Here is an 18,398-nt window from a genome sequence, read left to right as displayed (position 1 = left end):
GTCTTAAAATAATCCTGTAGTTAATAAGTTCACGGTTCTCATCTCAAAAACATCTGAATTAGACAAATTTGGCAATGTTGGAAATCCAGACACCAGTGTCTCACCACACACTATTAACCCATCCTCCCCGGATTAGTTGCTCATGGTTTAGACACACCCTTTTAAAAAAGAAGTAGTCAATAGCTTCTTTGCTTATTCATTCTGACTCTTCTCCCAGTAGTTCATCACTGGAAAGTCCAGAAGAGGAAGTTTAGCAATTCAAATGAGGAAATGTGGTTTAATTTTACAGTTCAATGTCCTCAGAGTTCATGAAGCAAAAATGTAGATACTTGCATAAGTAAACCTACTGAAGAAAAGGAGAGTACCTCCACACTAAAGTGTTGGCAAGGCACAGTTCACGTGAAATCAAAGCTGGTTTGTCAGATACTCTCGTGCGTTGCAAGCTCTTCTTTGCCAAACACAAGTGATTTCCTTTTATAGGAAGATGTTTGCCAAATGTGTAAATTTTGTTCCCAGCTGCATTCAGACAAAAATCAGATGAAAGTATTTGTCTTCCAACGAGGTTTCTCACAGTGTTACACAAAAATTTGAATTGCTCATATATAGATCAGGAGGTGCTAAGATAGGATTATACCTACAACACGTGTATGCTGTAAATAATTCATATAAGTATTTGTCTCAACGTGCCGAGATATTATAATTCCTAAACTTATAAAGTAAACATCATTATGTGGTTTATACCCATACTCTGAATGAAATGAAAAAGAAAAAAAAAAGGATGAGGTGCTTTAGTTAAGAAGCAATAAGAAAAGTATGACAATTAGAAAAGGAGGCTAGGAAGGTAGGGGAAGGAAAACCGAAAAGGACAGTATCAATACTGGCGTGCAGCGCTGGTTGTATAGTGGTGAGCACAGCTGCCTTCCAAGAGAATACTGGAACAATGAAAAAAAAAAAACAATGTGGCTAAGCCAGACCTCTGGCCCCCAAATCTGTCTGGGGGTATATAGGAGGCAACAAAAAGACATTACTCTTGAATCAGTCATCTGGTAAAATATATCACTTCTCTGGTAAAGATGAACAATTACAGTATTTGAAAGATGAATCAATCTGTGTATCAGATCTAAGAATATCAAAGAAGGCAAGAATATATACGCAAAGAAGCCTACATTCTTTCTGGTCTTAAATATAGATGACATTTAAACCTTCAGAAATATGCATACCATATACACTTTCTTAGTTTCTTGAAAGTGATACGTGGCAAGAGGGGATTAAGCATTGGATAAAAAATTAATAACCTAAGATCTGTTGTATTGCAATATACCAATAGGTAGAACATGTGATTTTTAAGTGTGCCATTTATGGAAGCAACATAAAATAACAACCTAGAAATAAATCTAGCAAAACGTGTGCAGAACTTCCATGAAGAAAATTTTAAGACTTATTAAGATCATAAAGAGAATCTAAATAAATAGGAAATTATACTTGGTTCATAGTTGGAGGATTTAATATTGTAAAGATGCCAATTCTTCCAAAGCTGATGTACAGATTCAATGCAACTCAAATCAGAATTCCAACAGACGTTTTGGTGAAATCTGGTAAGCGGGTTCCAAATTATATATATATAAGATATCAAAGGACTTTGAATAGCCCAGATTGTCCTTAAGACTGCCGAGGTGAGGGGGCTTACTCCACCAGGTATCAAGACTTATCATAAAGACAGTTATTAACACGTCTTCATCTTAAGTTGACAGAAGGAACAAAATTAAGAAGCCAGGAAGGGAGACCCATACATATGTGGAAACTTGATATGTCACGGAAGTGGCTTTGCTGTCAATGAGAAGAGGTAGGTTTATTTGGTTAGTGTCACTAGAACGATTAATACAGAAAACCAAGACAATTTACAAAAGAACATTTTAACACATGTAAGCTATAAATAACAAAACCAAACCATTTACCCACCACCCAGCTTAAAAATAGAACATTATCAAGACTTTTGAAGGCTCTTGTGTCCCCTCATCAGATTCCTACATCGTATCATGTACAAAAATAAATTCCAGATGGATTAGAAAACAAAATGCAAAGAGCAAAACCCTGAAAATTTAAAAATGTCTTCGTAACTTCTAAATAGGAGAGGATTTCTTTACAATATCCAAAAAGGCACAAACCAAAAAGGAAAAGACTCATAAATTAGACTACATTAAAACTAAAAACTCTCAATTATCAATGGCACCCCATAGCAAACTGAAAAAGACAGGATGAGAGAAAATATTTGCAACATATGATGATGAACCAAGGATTGGAAACCAGAATAAAGAACTCTTAAAAGTTTGAAAAAAAAAAAAAAACCACGATAGAAAAATGGACAGGATGAACAGACATCTCATAAAAGGGAAACTTGAATCGTCAATAAATAGAGAAAGATGCTCAACTTCAGACCACAATGACATAATGTTTAGACTCACCCATTTGACAAAAAATTACAAATCTGGAAATACCAAGAGTACCAAAAACATTTCTACACCACAAATGGGGTTGTTAATAAGAACAACTACTTTGGAAAACAATTTGGCACTACCCAGGAAAAATGAAGAGGTACATAGCCTGTGACTCAGCAACTCCAGTTAGATATCCACCTTGGAGAAACCTGTGCATGCCTGCACTGGGAGACATGCATAAGAAAGTGAGTAAAAGCACTGATTGTAATAGCAAACCCCAGAAACTTCCCAAATGTCACCAATAGAAAAAGCATAAGCAAAGCTAGGAAGCACCCTGAGATGGATTAGTATCCATGATACTTACCAGTGAGTGTTCAGGGATGTGGGATTAACACCCTTAGGAGGAAGGGGAAGGAAGGAGGTCCACAAAGTGGGGAGAAGACAAGCTACCATAGCCTCAGGTGATCTCAGAATCCCCTATTGGAGAAGCTCTCAAACTGAAATGGATTGTCAAAGCTGTCCTCTGTTGAGTCAAAATGGTCAGGACTTTATATCCCACTTTAGTCCCTAACTAAAAGTGGGCCACACCCAACATGTCCTGACTTTGGGTGAGGAAGGAAACCTTCTGTGGAGGCAATCCCTGAAGGGGCTGACAGCAGAAGATTATCTGCTAACTACCCTCAGCACCTGGGACAAGCCCTTCCTTGAAAGGAAGATCTAAGCAGGGCACCTCCATGTCCACCATAGCATTGTGTATTCCCACAATGGAATACTATACAGCGGTGAAAAATAATGACCTATAGTAATGTGAATATAAGAAGAAAAAAAAAGCAAGAAATACATATAATATTCTTTCATTTAAAGTTCACAAACAAGCAAAATGAAATGATATTTTGCATAGGGAGATCTATACCTATCTACATAGCTTAAAATTACAAATAAGATCAAAGTTTAAGTAGTTGTTACCTCCAAGAGGTGAAGGATAGAGAAATAGGATCAGATAGAGAGACACAAGAGCCTTCCAAAGTCTTGATATTATCCTATTTTTAAGGTGGGTACATGGTTTTTGTTATGTATAACTTATATGTGTTAAAATATTTTGTATAATTGTTTTAATTTTTAAAAGAAACATTTTTTCTATTTATTTCAGGAAAGACCGTTTTCCCAAATTCAACCCAGAACCAGGAGCATATGTAGTAACCAAATCTGATCTTCCTACTCTGTAACCCCTGGTTGACTAGAATACTATCACACAGGCACTTAATTTCCATGGCTAACTTAGTCCAGCTCCCTGGCTATTTTGCCAGGAATATGTCATACTTAGAGAGTATTATTTAGCACCACTAAGAAATCTTTAATTGTATTTGTTGATGTAAAAATATTAAGGCTTCAAATCTAGGAAGCAAGTGTGTAGAGAAGAGACATTACAATGGTATAATTACTTATAATTAACATTTGAAAAGCCGAGACTTTGAAAGGAAAATAATTTGTCAAATGTGTGGAGTAATAACCATGCTAGAAATAAATCAGAATTCCAGATTCCCTTGCCAGTGCTACAAATTATGGAAGAGGAATTAACTGTGTGGTTTTTTTTTTTAGCTACCACCCGCCGGTGATCCTTAGGAGTAACAATTCTGGGGGCGCCTGAGTGGCTCAGTCGGTTAAGTGTCTGACTTCGGCTCAGGTCATGATCTCACGGCTTGTGGGTTCGAGCCCCGCGTTGAGGTCTGTGTTGACAGCCAGAGCCTGGAGCCTGCTTCAGATTCTGTGTCTCCCTCTCTCTCTGCCCCTCCCCTGTACACACTCCATCTCTCTCTCCTTCAAAAATAAATAAACATTTTTAAAAAAGGAGTAAAAATTCTGTTAGCATAACAGGGCTACTAATCTTGCCAAGGTGCTCTGCAAGAGGGAAATACTACCGATATCAGAAAAAGCTGGTATTTCTAGTAGGTTTACCTTCTGAGAACCCAAGTGCATCTGTTTAGCGGAATGTCAATACACAAGTTTCTATTTCTTCACAGATGAGTGAAAGGCACAGGAAGCTAAAGCTGAACTGGCTCACATAGAGCTTTTCAATCACAACACACATTACTGAAACACAAGACTGGCATTTCACACTTCGCGTAACTTCTCATTTGCAGACACCTGCCATTTAGCTATAGGAGGTGAAGGCTCAGAGAAAAAACTACTTTCTGGTGGAAAGCAGACTTGGGGCTGCCTATTGTATTTTAAAAAGTTAAAGCTTCCAAAACTCTTTAGGAGACAAATTTTTTTTTTTCCAAAAAAAGCTAAACGTTACTAATAATGACACTACAACAAACTCAAGCGTTAAGCTACAGGAAGATGACTCCTTATTTGGAACTAACAAGCAACAGGCCAAGACAAGCTACCCTACAAATAATTCTGTTAAAGACATAGGATGGTGTGAAGACAGAAGGCAGGGAGAGAAAACTTTCACCAGAGTTAAGGAGAAAGAAACTGTAGATACGAGATAACCCTTCCAAAACAACACCCTCCAGCAGTCTAGAGCGTGTAAGGAAAAACAAGGGCAGGGGCAAACACACTGAAAAGCTCCTGTGAACAAGATGGGATCCAGGGTAGCATAGCTTTTGAAGCTGAAGTTAAGCCTTGAGAATGGATCATTATTTGCAGCAAGCTTCTTAAAAAGAAAAAAAAAATCTGAGAAATCACAGTTCCCCTTTTTTTTTTAAAGTTTTGACTGATTAATGCTGGAAAGGCTCAAAAGTCACTTTTCTCTCCCTCATCAAAACCAAAACAAAAGATTTTTGCGACAGATGAAAACCAAAGCCTCAACTGTGAAGGAAGTGTTCTCATTCACCCTGAGGAAGTAGAACAGCAAACCTGTCACTGTCTCAACACTCCTCTTGCCAGCCCGCACAGGCTAGTGTTCTGGGCTGGTGGTGATGGGCTTGGAGCTTCTTTGGAAAACCGGAGGCTCGAGTTCACTGTTCACATCCTGCAAGCAGACCCCTGCCCTCTCGCGCTTCACATCTGAAGAGGCAAGTCCACTTCGCTCAGAAACACACCTCACCAATGTGAGGACAAACTGTGCAACTGTTAAGTATTTTTATGGTGGCCTTCTTGGTGGCCTTGATTCATCTTTTCTCATAACGCAAGAACTTCCAGGAGCCCCCAGTCTTGGCAGAGCCCTTACAAGGGTGATGAACCTTCCCAGGCAGGTGAGATGCCAATGAAGCACGCAGAAGACCCTGTCCCACTCCCTGCAGCCTTGGACCGGAGGATCGTGCTCCTCCACGCCCTGCCCTGATGAGGTGATGCCGAGGTATCACTAGTGTCCTCGGCCTATTAAAGGCGACTGACTAGGCAACAAGTGAACCAGAAGCTGGAGGACTCGCTAGAATAAGCAGTGCAGTACAGCCGCGACCTTGCCCAGGGCTTTTGCCCCTCCGACCTGCACCAGTGCCCCGGGGTGAGGGTGGCAAAGCCCAGACTCCAAAGAGGGAAGCTCACCCCTTCCGCACCAACCTTCTCAGGTTGGCGGGGGCTCCAGGCAGCTCCCCCTCTGGTCAACGCCCCCTACCCCCTCCGGTCCTGGGAACCCCCTGGGCAGGAACCACTCAGACTCCACCCCTCGCCGGCCCGCACCTGCCCCCCGCCCCTGGCCCGGACGCGCGCCTCCAGCACCTGGGCCGCCGCCTCGGGCCCCGGCGGCCGCTGACGCCACCCGCTGCGCCCGCAGCCACGGTAGCACGTCCTTCCGGAGGTCGAAATCGGAGACCAGACGGAGAGCCATCGCCCGGACGCGGCCAGCGGGCGGCTCGGGCCCCGCGCCGCGGGCATTCCCGGCCCTCCGCTCCGCGCGCCACCTTGCCCTCCCCTGCGGCGCCCGCCCCTCCTTCCTCTCCCCCGCCTCCCCGCGCCGGCCGCTTTCGGTTCTGCTGCGTCCCGGCCCGGGAAGCCCGGGGCGCCGCCTCCTGCAGGCCTGCGCCCAGCCCGGAGCCTCGAGCTCGGCACCGCGGACTAGGAGGAAAGGGGACTGGGGCATGGCGACCAAGCCCACCCGGCGCGAACCCTCCACGTGCGCCCTTCGGGCGGAGGGCAGATGAGTGGAGGGATTTAAGGGCCATGGAAATGTCGCTGAACCGATGGTTTTTAAACTATGCTGCGCGTTAGAGGAGGCTCTAGGCTTATTTTTCTTTTCTTTTTAAATCCTCAGGTGCTTCCTCTGCAGCAAAGTTGGAAACCACTTGACAAGAGAGAGAGGTATTTTAGCGGGATCACCTGAGAAGGTTCTAGTTCATCGCGGGGCTCGAAGCCTGCAGTATCCCGGGCCTACTGACCCAGCTGCAGGGAGATAAGGTTTCATTAGCAGTATTTAGGTAGCATCGGGGAGCTTGTGAAGAAGATAGTTCTATTTTGAGGGAGATACTGAGACCCTGGAAAGGGTTAACAACCTTAACAGAAACAGGTCCTCTGCCAGTTCAAGAGGTTCCCTTTTTACAAAGGGAATTGTTTAGGATTTTATGAACTGGCTTTTACAAAGCCAGTTGAATTGTTGACTTGTTTAGGATTCCCGCTGTGACTAAGTGCTCTCATTCTTCTATCTTGGGCAGGACACCTTCTCATCCCCACCCCTACAAATAAATCTGGTGTTTCTTAGTCTCACCACTTTGCTTTTTATAAATACATATTATATATATAGTGTGTGTGTGTGTGATCTGATTTTTTAACTTCATTTACCCATTTTGAGGGAGAGTGCACGTGAGAGTGGGCGGGGCAGAGGGAGAGAGAGAATCCCAGGCAGGTTCCATGCTGCCAGCACTGAGCCCAACACGGGCTCTATCCCACCAACCCAGATATCATGACCTAAGTGGAAATCAAGAATCAGACTCTAAACCGACTGAGCCACCCAGGTGCCCCTAGCTTTCTTCTGTTTCCCATGAATGCACCCTCAGTAAGTTTAATGGGTGTTGTGCCTTTGGCACTGACAGATTCAATCCTGAACATCAACACCCAGTTATTACTCCCTAAAACAAGGCTACCCTCATGTCCCTAGACAGAAGACCTTGAGTAACAGCTGATTGCCCTAGGATAAAGTGCCTACACTTTAAGGGACTTTCCAGCCTTTGCACCTAGAACTTCAGCTCCAGACTGATCTAATTTCCAGAAGCTGATTCCTCTGAAAAACAAAACAAAAAAAAAAGAAAACAAAACAAAAATCAAGTCCTTCCAATCTGGATCCACAAAACCTTCTCACAGCTTCAGCCCACAGCAATCTTCCGAACCCTGAACTCCTAGAGAGATACTGCCAGTGTGCCTCATTTCATAGTCATATACTGCCTCAAGACGTGAATACCGAATCTCGAGTCTTGGCACATCCCTCTGCCCTTTTGCCTCCTATCAGGGGCACCTACCAGAGCACCTGAAAAGTGCTCAACAGTTATTGAAGAATAAAGAAATACAGTAATAGATGGAAGAAAGCCTTATCAGATGTTTCTCAAAGTTAGGCTCTGAAAACTGCCTGCCATGCAATCATCTAGGAAGTTGTTTTACAATTCTTAGGCTCTAGTATAGACCTGGGTGAGGCTCAGAAATGAGCATTTTAGCCAGAACCTCAGGTGAATCTTAGGCTAAGGTTTGAAAATTATCCTAAATCAAGGTAAAGGAAGCTATTGATTTTGCCCTAGAGACATGTGTCTCCACCTGAGGTAGTGGATGATTTCAGGTAGAACCCCACTACTTCCCACCACATACCTGGGAAAATCTTCCCACCTGTAAAGTGCATGCAGGTTTAACAGAAATGTTTAAGGAGGCTACTGATAATGCTGCTGCACAAAAGGAAGACCACTGAAGTCATGGGGAGCTACTACAACAAATGCTTCATACCAAATGAAGCTTGTTGCTTTTGTCATAAAGTCTTTCCTTGTCTATTTTAAAATTCAGTTACGTTTCTGGTTTCCCCCCCCCATAGTTAACCTCTATTTTTGGCAAGCAAGACTGATATTATCCTCATACATAATCCTCATCAAGCAGTAATTATATAAAAATTCTCTTCAAAATTAAGTAAAAAGGAACATAGAGAACATAAGAACCAAGATAGCAGAAAGATGAGGCCCAAACTATGGAGGAGTACATGAATGGCTGAGCTCTGAAGATCATTTGCTAGGGAAAAAAGACTGGTGAATGGTGACTTACTGGTTTAAGATTTGTGAAGGGTTAATAGAAGAATCCTAGCGGATTATCCTTCAACTCTAGAGAAGACAGAACTGGAGACAGTGCTATCCTCTTTATTTAAAAAGCTGCCTCATTGATGGATGTGTTGACTTGATTATGGTTCTCATTTCACAATGTATATGTGTATTAAGTCATACTGTACACTTTATATCTAATTTCATTTGCCATTTACACATCAGTAAAGCTGGAAACAAAAGAAAGCTGCCTTACATAATCATTAGGCACTGGAATTGACTTTTGGGGAGAGAAGAAATATTTCTGCTTCTTGAGGATTTTAGAAATAAGCCACTGTCTTCCTTAAAATCAGCACATAGCACAGAATTGGAGACTTAAAGATCTTGTAATCAAGGCCTTTATTTTATAGAAGAAGAAACTGAGGCTCAAAAAGGTGAAGTGAGTGTCTGGTATAAAACAGCAAAGTTAATTAAGCACAAAGTTGGGGGCTCAGAACAACAAGTCTCGGGCTACTGGTGTTTGTGTTAATACATCCAGTGAACTGAACTAAAGTACTCTTACCTTACAGCCTGACGATTTCTAGTCATCCAAATACCACACCCTGACTGGGGGTGGAATTCTCAGACCACAGTGAGAAATTGCAGAGCTTATAATCGGTTACACTTCTGGCTCTTTTGATTTTGGCTCGGGTCATGATTTTGAGGTTCGTGGGATCAAGCCCCACGTGGGGCTCTGCAGTCAGTGCAAAGCCAGTTTGGGATTCTCTCTCCCTCTCTTCCTGCCCCTCCTTTGCTTGCACGCCATGTGCTCTCTCTCAAAATCAATAAATAAACTTAAAAAAAAGTAAAAGTGAATCAGCTCAAAACCAAACCCTGCATTTTGGAGGCTAATCCTTTGAAAGCGTAGCTGAGAATTTTTTCATGAAAATGAATAGAAGTTACCAGAATGTCCATTAGAATCTAAATGAAGGTAAAGTTCCTCTGCCCTTCACAGGAAATAATCATTAAAGTTCAGTAACTAAGATGCTCACTCACAACAAGGTAGATATATGTAGATATTGAGAAGGCTGCTTCCCTATAATAATTTATTTAATGGAAATATTTAATATGTACTTAAGTAAATAAATATTTAATGTGGTGATCATTTGACTTCCCCCAAATCCACTTGCCCCCAGTCAGGTGGTAACATATCCTCTGGCCGGTGATTGATTTGGGAATGGGCAAGTGCATCAGTCAGGATTAAGTTCACCGGAGGTTAATGAAAACCTAAATTAAAAGTGAATCAAACATACAAGCTTTTATTTTCTTACATAACTGGAGGTGGGCAGTACAATACTTGTGAGGGCAAGTCCCTAAAGTTATCAGGGAGCCAGGCTTCTTCCAGCTTTTTGTTCTACCAGCTCTTTGAGTGTATCCTCATCCTCATGATCTAAGATGACCGTAAAAGCTTCAACCTTTTTTGTTTGCGTTCCGGAAATCAGAATGGAAGACAGATAAAAGAGGATGCTTCTTCTCTTTTTAAGGGTACTTCCTGGAAGTTCTACCTAACATTTTTATTACATTTAATTGACTAAAACTTAGTTATATGGCCAAATATAGATGCAAGGGAAGCAAGGGAATCTAGTCTTTAGCTGGCGAGCCATATGTCCAGATAAAATCAGAATAATATTACTGAAGAGAGCAGAGAGAATGGATGCTCACAAGTAATTAGAGGTCTCTATCATGGGCCTGAAACCTAATCCTAGACAATGGGCTGTAAGGAAACCTATGCGATGTTATTTCTGGGAAAGATTTATCTACTCCTTAAAAAGGAGACATGGGAAAAGGTCTTTTTCAGCCTTTATGTATTTGAAGGCCTGCATATGATTCCTGGAACTTAACCAGTCTAGCTCTGGTCTGAAGACGGAATCCACAGATGGAATTGGGCAGAGCCCAGAGAAGTGCAAAGAAAGGGAGCCCTGGCATGTCATTCTTGGCACTCGCCCTACTTTTGGCCTTTCTGAGATTAAAGATAACAAACTTTGTATTGTTTAACAAGATTGAGTCAGGCTTTTATTTTACTTGCAGCCAAGGGTCTCAGCTTTAAAGGACTATCATTTCAAAGTTCTGGTAGCTTCCACCAAAGAGTGGTATGATCATAACAAGTTTTTTATTTGAACAGTTACATTGTCCGGTATCTTTGTATTATTCTTATTAAAATAAAATGAAATAATGTGAATGGGGTCGGCATGGAGGGAAAAAAGCCCAGATAAGCAAAAAGAGTTCCGGAGCCCAAAAGACTTAAGAACCCCTGGATCTGATCACCCTTGAAACTCATTCTATCAGCACATTTTTCAATTACAGGAGCCACAGATTTCCTTTATTGTGTTAAGCCAGTTTGAATTGGATTTTCAGTTACTTTTGCTAACCGCACATCAAATCAGGGATTCTCAAACTTGAATAAGCATGCAAATCACCTGAGGATCTTGTTAAACTGTAGATTCTGAGTGGGCAGTCTGGGTTCTACACTTTAACAACCTCCCAGGTGATGCTGCCACTGCCGGTCCACAGATGACACCATGAATTGTAAAGCTCTGCTGCTTATTGCAATGATCTTTCCACCTGTGTATTCCTACTTTCCTTTCACCCCAAGGAGGGCCTGGTGAGGATAGGCTGGGATGTGCTAGGTGTGGAGACACCCCAGAGTCCAGAGAGAAGTCTAACATGGGGGTGAGTACAGATTATGTAAGTTAGAACCAGGCCATGAGCCACCAGTTCCAGTGGCAGACCACAGAAAATCAGGAACTGAAGGCAGGATGGTTTAGAAAAAAGGAAAAGGCTGGTAGTCCAGGACTTCCAGAAAGTACAGCCTGGTAAAAATTAAAGTGCCAACACTTTTTAGGGGAGGTGCAAACACAAGGCAAGAAAGAGGTGAAGCAAGGCAGTGAATCAGAGTCTGCAATTTATCTTCTTTAATGTTTACTTATTTTGAAAGAAAGAGAGAGACAGAGAGCAAGCAAGTTGGGGAGTGGCAGAGAGAGAGGGAATACCAAGCAGGCTCCATGCCATCAGTGCAGAGCCTGATGTGGGGCTGGAACTCACAAACCGTGAGATCGTGACCTGAGCCAATGTCAAGAGTTGGATGTTCAACCAGCTGAGCCACCCAGGTGCCCCAGAGACTGCATTTTAACAGATTCCTGGATGATTCATGTGCACATTAAAGTTTGAGAAGAACAGTTCTAATACCATATATGAAAAAAAAAGACTTGTCTTCTTCCTTTTCTGTTTGTTTGTGTCTGAATTATTGGTTTCAAACCTGTTTTGATATGGTGCAGAGCAGAAACCTCACTCCAAGATCCATGAGTACAAGAGTCCTTCAAAAAAATAGCCTGCTCTGTGCACATCAGAACACAGTGATCCTAATAAAATAAATGGACATCTAAGTCAAGATCTTCTTTACCTATGTTCAGACTTCTCAGTGTTTTATTTAATGTAACTCTAGTAACAGTATTAGAGATCTAAACAACTGGAGATGGAAAAAATATGACATCTTTCTAGAGAATTTTTAAAAACCTACAAAATGTTCAAGGTGGGTAATCCATATGTCCCTAATCACCAATTCCAAGTTCTGTTATGATAAGGATGTTTTTACAGTCATTTTTTAGTATTTTTAAATTCTGTCCTAAAAATTAAAATGAATCACATAACATCCCACACACTTTCTTCATCTAAGAAAGGAATCATACTTAGATATGCTTAAAAATAGAAGATATAGTCCTATTTCTTACCAGCGACAAATGGAAGTCCAAAGACTGTCTCAGCTGTTAACAATAGTTATCTCTGAGAAATGTAATTATGTGAAGTTTTTTAAACCCTTTTTTAATTTTGAAAATAGCTTTATATATATATATACACATCTTCACTCTGATTTTGATAATAACAGTATTGTTCAAGTTTTAAGGAACCATGTTTGTGCCAATTTTTGCCCCGTGCTGTTGTGGAGATGGCTGAATGCTAAGGGATATCATATTTTTTTTTTTAATGTTTATTTATTTTTGAGAGAGACTGAGACAGAATATGAGTGGGTTAGGGGCAGAGAGAGAGGGAGACACAGAATCCGAAGCAGGCTCCAGGTTCTGAGCTGTCAGCACAGAGCCCGACACAGGGCTCTAACTTACGAGCTGTGAGATCATGACCTGAGCCAAAGTCAGACGCTCAACCGACTGAGCCACCCAGGCGCCCATCATATGTTGTTTTTACATGTTTCCATAGAGAGCTGACACTGTATTTAGCAGTGACTGATCAAATAACTTTAAATCTGCTTAGTTATCATTTGTGATGTTAGTATGAGAGCCTCTCCCTGTAATTTGTTGAAAAGAAGACTGACGTAGATCTTTTAAGAAAATGTTATAAAGAATGATAGCCTTATGATTTTGAGGGAAACAAAGCATTGACCTTGAACAAGATGGGCCAGACAACAGTCTGAATCCATTCTAAAGGAATTATGTCTGATTTAATCATGGGATAGGGAAGAAGTGGGATGAAACAGAAAGGGTACTGAACATTTCTGGCAGCAAGAATGCTTCACCAAGTTCCTGGGAAATTTACTGATGAGTAAATACTAAAACTGGGTGGAATTACTGTATCTCAAATAGGAAGAACAATAGATATACAAAATATGAAAAGATCATCCACAAAACATATAATCATGTGAAAGTTGGGCTGCCACCTATAATACATGGATTTTGTCAAGACGAGGAAAAAAAATATTACATTCTATGTCAGAAAGCACTCCATTTCTAAGTGCTTCTTAGATTCTTTGTATTTAAACCATATCACATTAACAAAAACTTAATCTGCTTACTTGTGATCTATTTCAACATAAGTGTTGTTCTTTCTCCTTCCTTGTTCTCCTTCCTCTTTTTTTTTTTTTTTTTGCCCCTAATTCCCTATACTCCCTTTCCTCTTCTTTTTCTAAACAATTACATCCTTAAGCCATCAGATGGGGCAAAGGCAGGTAAGCATCTACACAGTGGGGTTGAGGGCAGGGTGTCTGCCAAAATTTGGATTTCAGAGCCCAAGAAGGGTGGATAAAGTGTTTGTGGGGTGGGAGGAGTCACCCAGTAGGAGGTATCAGAATCCAGTCCAATACAAACATTGCAGGCATCCATGTGGGTAGCAGAGGGGTGGGGGTTGTCCAGCATGGGGTATCACATTTCAAATGGCTTCGGAGGGCATCTGTAGGAGGATGAGAATGGCAGCTGAGATGAGAGTTTGGCTACTTACAGGATTGATCAGTTAAGTAAATATATTAAGAATAATGTAAGTTGTGTTACTCACTGTTAGGCCAGGGTGTCACAAAAAAAGAGAAAAAAAGCTAAAATAAACTACATAGTGTTGGATTGGAATAGGAGGTACTGGTGTAAACTTATAGTTTCCACTAGACAGAGAGATGATGATGACAGAGATAGACAGAAATGTAGATGTAACATAAATGTGTATATGGGTAAATGCATATACATATATATTCCCTAGTTCTGTCCACTGAAAGCCTGGGAACAGCAATACCTCCAATATCAGTTAACACACCTGGCACAAGAAAAAAACAAGATGCACATGAAACATCTCACAGTGCCAGAAAACAAGAACATTATTCAAATATGATTAAGACATGTCAGGACACAGAAGTCAGTGTGAAGGGGCTCCCAAATGGCCAAATCTGGAATAATCTGAGTATCAAAATAAACAATTACAACAAAGGATTATGAACTTAAAAAAAATAGGTATATTAAAATTTAACATTTTGTTTGAACAAAAATCCATTTGAAACCAGGCAGCACCAAACTGGAAATGGTTACAAATGCTCTTCTGGGGGAAAATTTTTATAGAGAAAAGGAGAAAGCAGAGTAAGGAAATTACTGATTGGCTATAGTTTAAAGCTTGGTTGACTGTGATTGGTTTTCATTGGGTTTTGATTTCATAACATTGAGTCATTTATAGACCTAGATTTTGATTTGCTTACAAAAGCCACCATGGCATTAGAGCCACTTCGGTCTAATGGTCTCCTTGTTAAATTGAATTAATTTAACAAACATGTTAAATAAAAAAGAAAACCATAGGAACACACACACACACACACACACACACAATATCTGATGTGGAACAGGATATCTAGATAATTTCCAAGTACTATCCCAAAAAATACTTATTAAGCTTGGTATACATCACCTAAATCAAGGGATCAAAGTAAACAACATCAGTAATGGAACAAATGGAAATTATAGTATATAATCACTCCCCAAAATGATAACCTTAATCTAATCATGAGGAAACATCAGACAAACCCAAGTGAAGAATATTCTACAAAATTATTGGACTGTTATTTTTGAAAGTGTCAAGGTCATGAAAGCCACTGAAAGACCAAGTATTTCAGACAGAAGAAGACTGAAGAAACATGGCAGTTAAATTCTCCACATGATCATGACCTGGGTATTTTGCTATAAAATTCATCATTGGGTCAACTGAATAAAATTGAATGAGTCTGAGGGTTAGGTGGTAATGATGTTTTGAGGTTAGTTTCCCGATTTTCATTGTTCTACTGTGTTTATGTAAGAGAATGTTCTCGCTTGTAGAAAATATATACTAAAGTTTTAGAGGATATTGGAACATCAGATTGGCAGCTACTCTCAAATGGTTCAGAAAAAAAGTTATTTATAGGATACTTCCAACTTTTCTGTAAGCTTGTGATTGTTTCAAGATGTGAAAAATATTTTTAAAACAAAAATATTTTCATGGGGTGTCTGGGTTGCTTGGTCGGTTGAGCGTCTGACTCTTGATTTCGGCTCAGGTCATGATCTTGAGGTTCATGGGATCTATGCTAACAGTGTAGACAGAGCCTGCTTGGGGTTATCTCGCTCACTCTCTGCCCCTCCCCAGCCATCTCTCTCTTAAAATAAATAGATACATGTAAAAAAATGTGTAAACAAAAATAAAAAACAAAAACAAAAAGATTTTCAAAATGACTGGTGTTTCAGAAGCTTTATAAAGTATTTTTTTTTTCGTTGAGGTCCCTGGGTGGCTCAGTTGGTTAAGTGGCTGACTGGACTCTTGATTTCAGTTCAGGTCATGATCTCATGGTTCGTGAGACCCAGCCGTGTGTCAGGCTCTGCACTGACTGCTCTAGCCTGTTTGGGACTTTTTTTTCTCTCTCTCTGTCCTCTCTCTCTGCCTCTCTGCCTCTCTGCCCAATTCCCCCCACCCCGCTCTCTCTCAAAATAAATAAATAAACTTTTATTTTTTTCCCATGGAAAAAACTATTATTTTTGTGTTAAGAGCAAACTTTAAATAATGACATGGGTGGGTGGATTTAAAACATCAAATTATCAGAAGATGTAAAGGCTTTAAATTAGATTACATTTAAAGAAATGCAAAGAAAGTTTCTGAACTTATTAACCTTGTGCTTTAAGAAGTATATTCTCCCTTAGGGCCCCTGGGTGGCTCAGTTGGTTGAGCGTCCAACTTTGGCTCAGGTCATAACCTCTACTGTTCCTGACTTTGGGTCCCATAATGGGCGGGCTCTCCGCAGTCAGCACAGAGCCTGTTTGGGATCCTCTGTCCTCCTCTTTCTGCCCTTCCCCTGCTTGCGCTTTCTCAAAAATAAATAAACATTAAAAAAAAAAAAAAAAAGAAGTGAATATTCCCAAACTGACTGAAAATAAGCCATAGTCGAATAAAAGCAGAAGCATGATGGAACACTGTATTTTTTCACCTCTTCAATGACTTTTTTCCCTAATAGGAATCTTCCATTAACTGGCCTCAGGAAAAAAAAAAAAAATTACTAAAATGAAACATTTTTTTTCAGAGCCATCATATGACTTTATTTCATAGGGAAATAGATGGAAAAAGATTAAATAATACCTATTACAGAAACACTTTCATTAAAAAATGTACACATTTTTTAAATGGCACTTAGCCATTTAAAAAGAAATACGTAACAGGTATTTGTGTGTGCAGCAACTTCTATGTCCAACTGCCATGTGTTTTGTATGCAGATTTATTATTTTTCTTTCAGATTTCTGAACACAGTGGAAACCATGAGAGAGAATATCTGAAGCAATTCATTAAAATCTTGGCAGCCTGACCCTGAGCTCCTGCTTTCCCTGAAAGCTGCCTTTACTGAAGCTGAACGCTCTCCCAGCAGTCCCCTCCACAGAAGACCTATTGTCAGGGCCTTTGGAGGGGCAATTCCTGGAGGAACCACATCAGTCAATCTAGGTCGTGAATAAACAAAACCTACATAAATAAATTACCATCCCGAAAGTGGTGGGTTAGTGTGTGCTTTCAATCCTCCTAGGAAAATACATTCAATTAAAATTAAATATTTTGTTGTAAGATGTAATGCTCCGATGCAGAAGATTCTGGTGTCCCTCCAGTGAGTGTCAGCTCTTGGGGGAGGGGGGAATGACAGGCTGTCCTTCAGCTGTTGAATCAAATGAACCTCTTTTCTTGGGCAAGACTGTACACTGAAAATATGTAGGTAATCTAAAATAAAAGGTGTTTCTCCTTGCTAAGAATTGCATTTTTCACCTGTTTGTGGTTCCGAATTTTTTCCAGCTGCTCTCCCCTGCACTTGGCTTTGGTTATTAGGGCTGGGAATTTCCTGATTCCAGTGTTGCATGGTAGCCTTTTCACTCCCTCCAGTTTCCTCCCAGTGGCCCTATCTCTTTGGTGTCTTTGTTCTCAGCACAAAATAGTCCCTGCAAGCACTGATCAAAGTTCTATGAATACACACTGACTCATTAGCTACTTAAAGATCTTCCTTAAGTAGCTTCTTTTCAAATTTCAGTGGTGGTTTATTTATCTTACCATGAATCACCATATACAAAGGGAACATGAATTGACCTGAAGTATTAAAAAAAATCTGTATCATAGAAAATCTTTTTGAAAAAGATTTTACCGTGCCAAAAAAAGAAAGAAAAAAAAACCCCAAAAACGTAAACCTCTGAACCTTTCTCTAGGTGCATGCTAATACAGACTACTTCAGAGAAATAACTAGCTCAGTGCATTTCAAGAGGATCCAAGCGGTTAGTAGCCAAAATGACTATGCGTTTGTAGGTGATTTTTTTCAAGTTTAATTGAGGATTCCATTAATGTTCCCCCTTCAGTTCATTTAATTTTTGGAAATATATTAAATTTAAACCATCCTCATTCTCAAAAATCCAAGATATTTATGTTAATTAAGACTGGTCTCTGGGTCTGTTGAAAGAATGGAAGAGGAATCAGATCTCTTGCTCTTAAAGAGAAATCAGAATACCATCAGAACACTTAGTCCTAATGGCAGCCTAAAGCCTGCAATGTGTCACCTTTCTCTCCAGCTTTCCAAATGTTCATCTAATCTGTGTCTACCCTTGGGAGCGGTTCCCCATGTAGGTTTTCTTTGATAGTATCAAATCCTCCTTGCTTAAGAAAAAGCCTGATATTCACACCATACTGGCAAAATGCTCCAGGAATCTCAAGAGGGTAAAGAATTTCGGGTATTAAAACAAATAAACAAACAAACAAAAACAAACTAGCAAAGGAACAGGGTGATATACTCAGTCCTTGACTGTGAGTTAAGAAGTTTGAATTCTTGGGGTGCCTGGCTGGCTCAGTCTGTAGAGCATGCAACTCTTGATCTTGAGGTTGTGAGTTCAAACCCCACATTGGGCACAGCACTTACTTTAAAAAAAGAAGAAAAAAAAAAGGCCAGAATTCTTGTCCCAGCTCTAGCATCTAGTTCTGTGACCTTGGGCAAGTCACTCAAACTTTCTGGACT

At 40.5% G+C, this 18,398-nt stretch overlaps 1 protein-coding gene across 11 annotated transcripts in view; it reads right to left on the bottom strand.

Moving 5' to 3' along the window:
- GSAP (gamma-secretase activating protein) overlaps positions 1-18,398 on the bottom strand; it is a 136,876-nt gene that overhangs the window by 84,743 nt on the left and 33,735 nt on the right. For 6 of the 11 annotated variants that reach the window (XM_086696856.1, XM_086696858.1, XM_086696862.1 and 3 more), the window contains exon 1: positions 6,102-6,320. The exons of 2 other annotated variants lie outside the window; for them this stretch is intronic. In XM_086696856.1, coding sequence (XP_086552982.1) covers positions 6,102-6,210 — 109 coding nt within the window. In that variant the 5' untranslated portion in view covers positions 6,211-6,320. Of the gene's footprint in view, positions 1-6,101; positions 6,323-18,398 lie in introns of those variants that run through there. 3 more of the 11 variants (XR_015248067.1, XM_086696861.1, XR_015248066.1) reach the window with 2 other exon arrangements.

This window comes from Puma concolor, chromosome A2, assembly GCF_028749965.1.
Source record: "Puma concolor isolate L17-30 chromosome A2, mPumCon1.1.hap2, whole genome shotgun sequence".
NCBI lineage: Eukaryota > Metazoa > Chordata > Mammalia > Carnivora > Felidae > Puma > Puma concolor.
The sequence above is the reverse complement of the archived record's forward strand: the minus strand, read 5'-3'. Positions and strand labels throughout refer to the sequence as shown.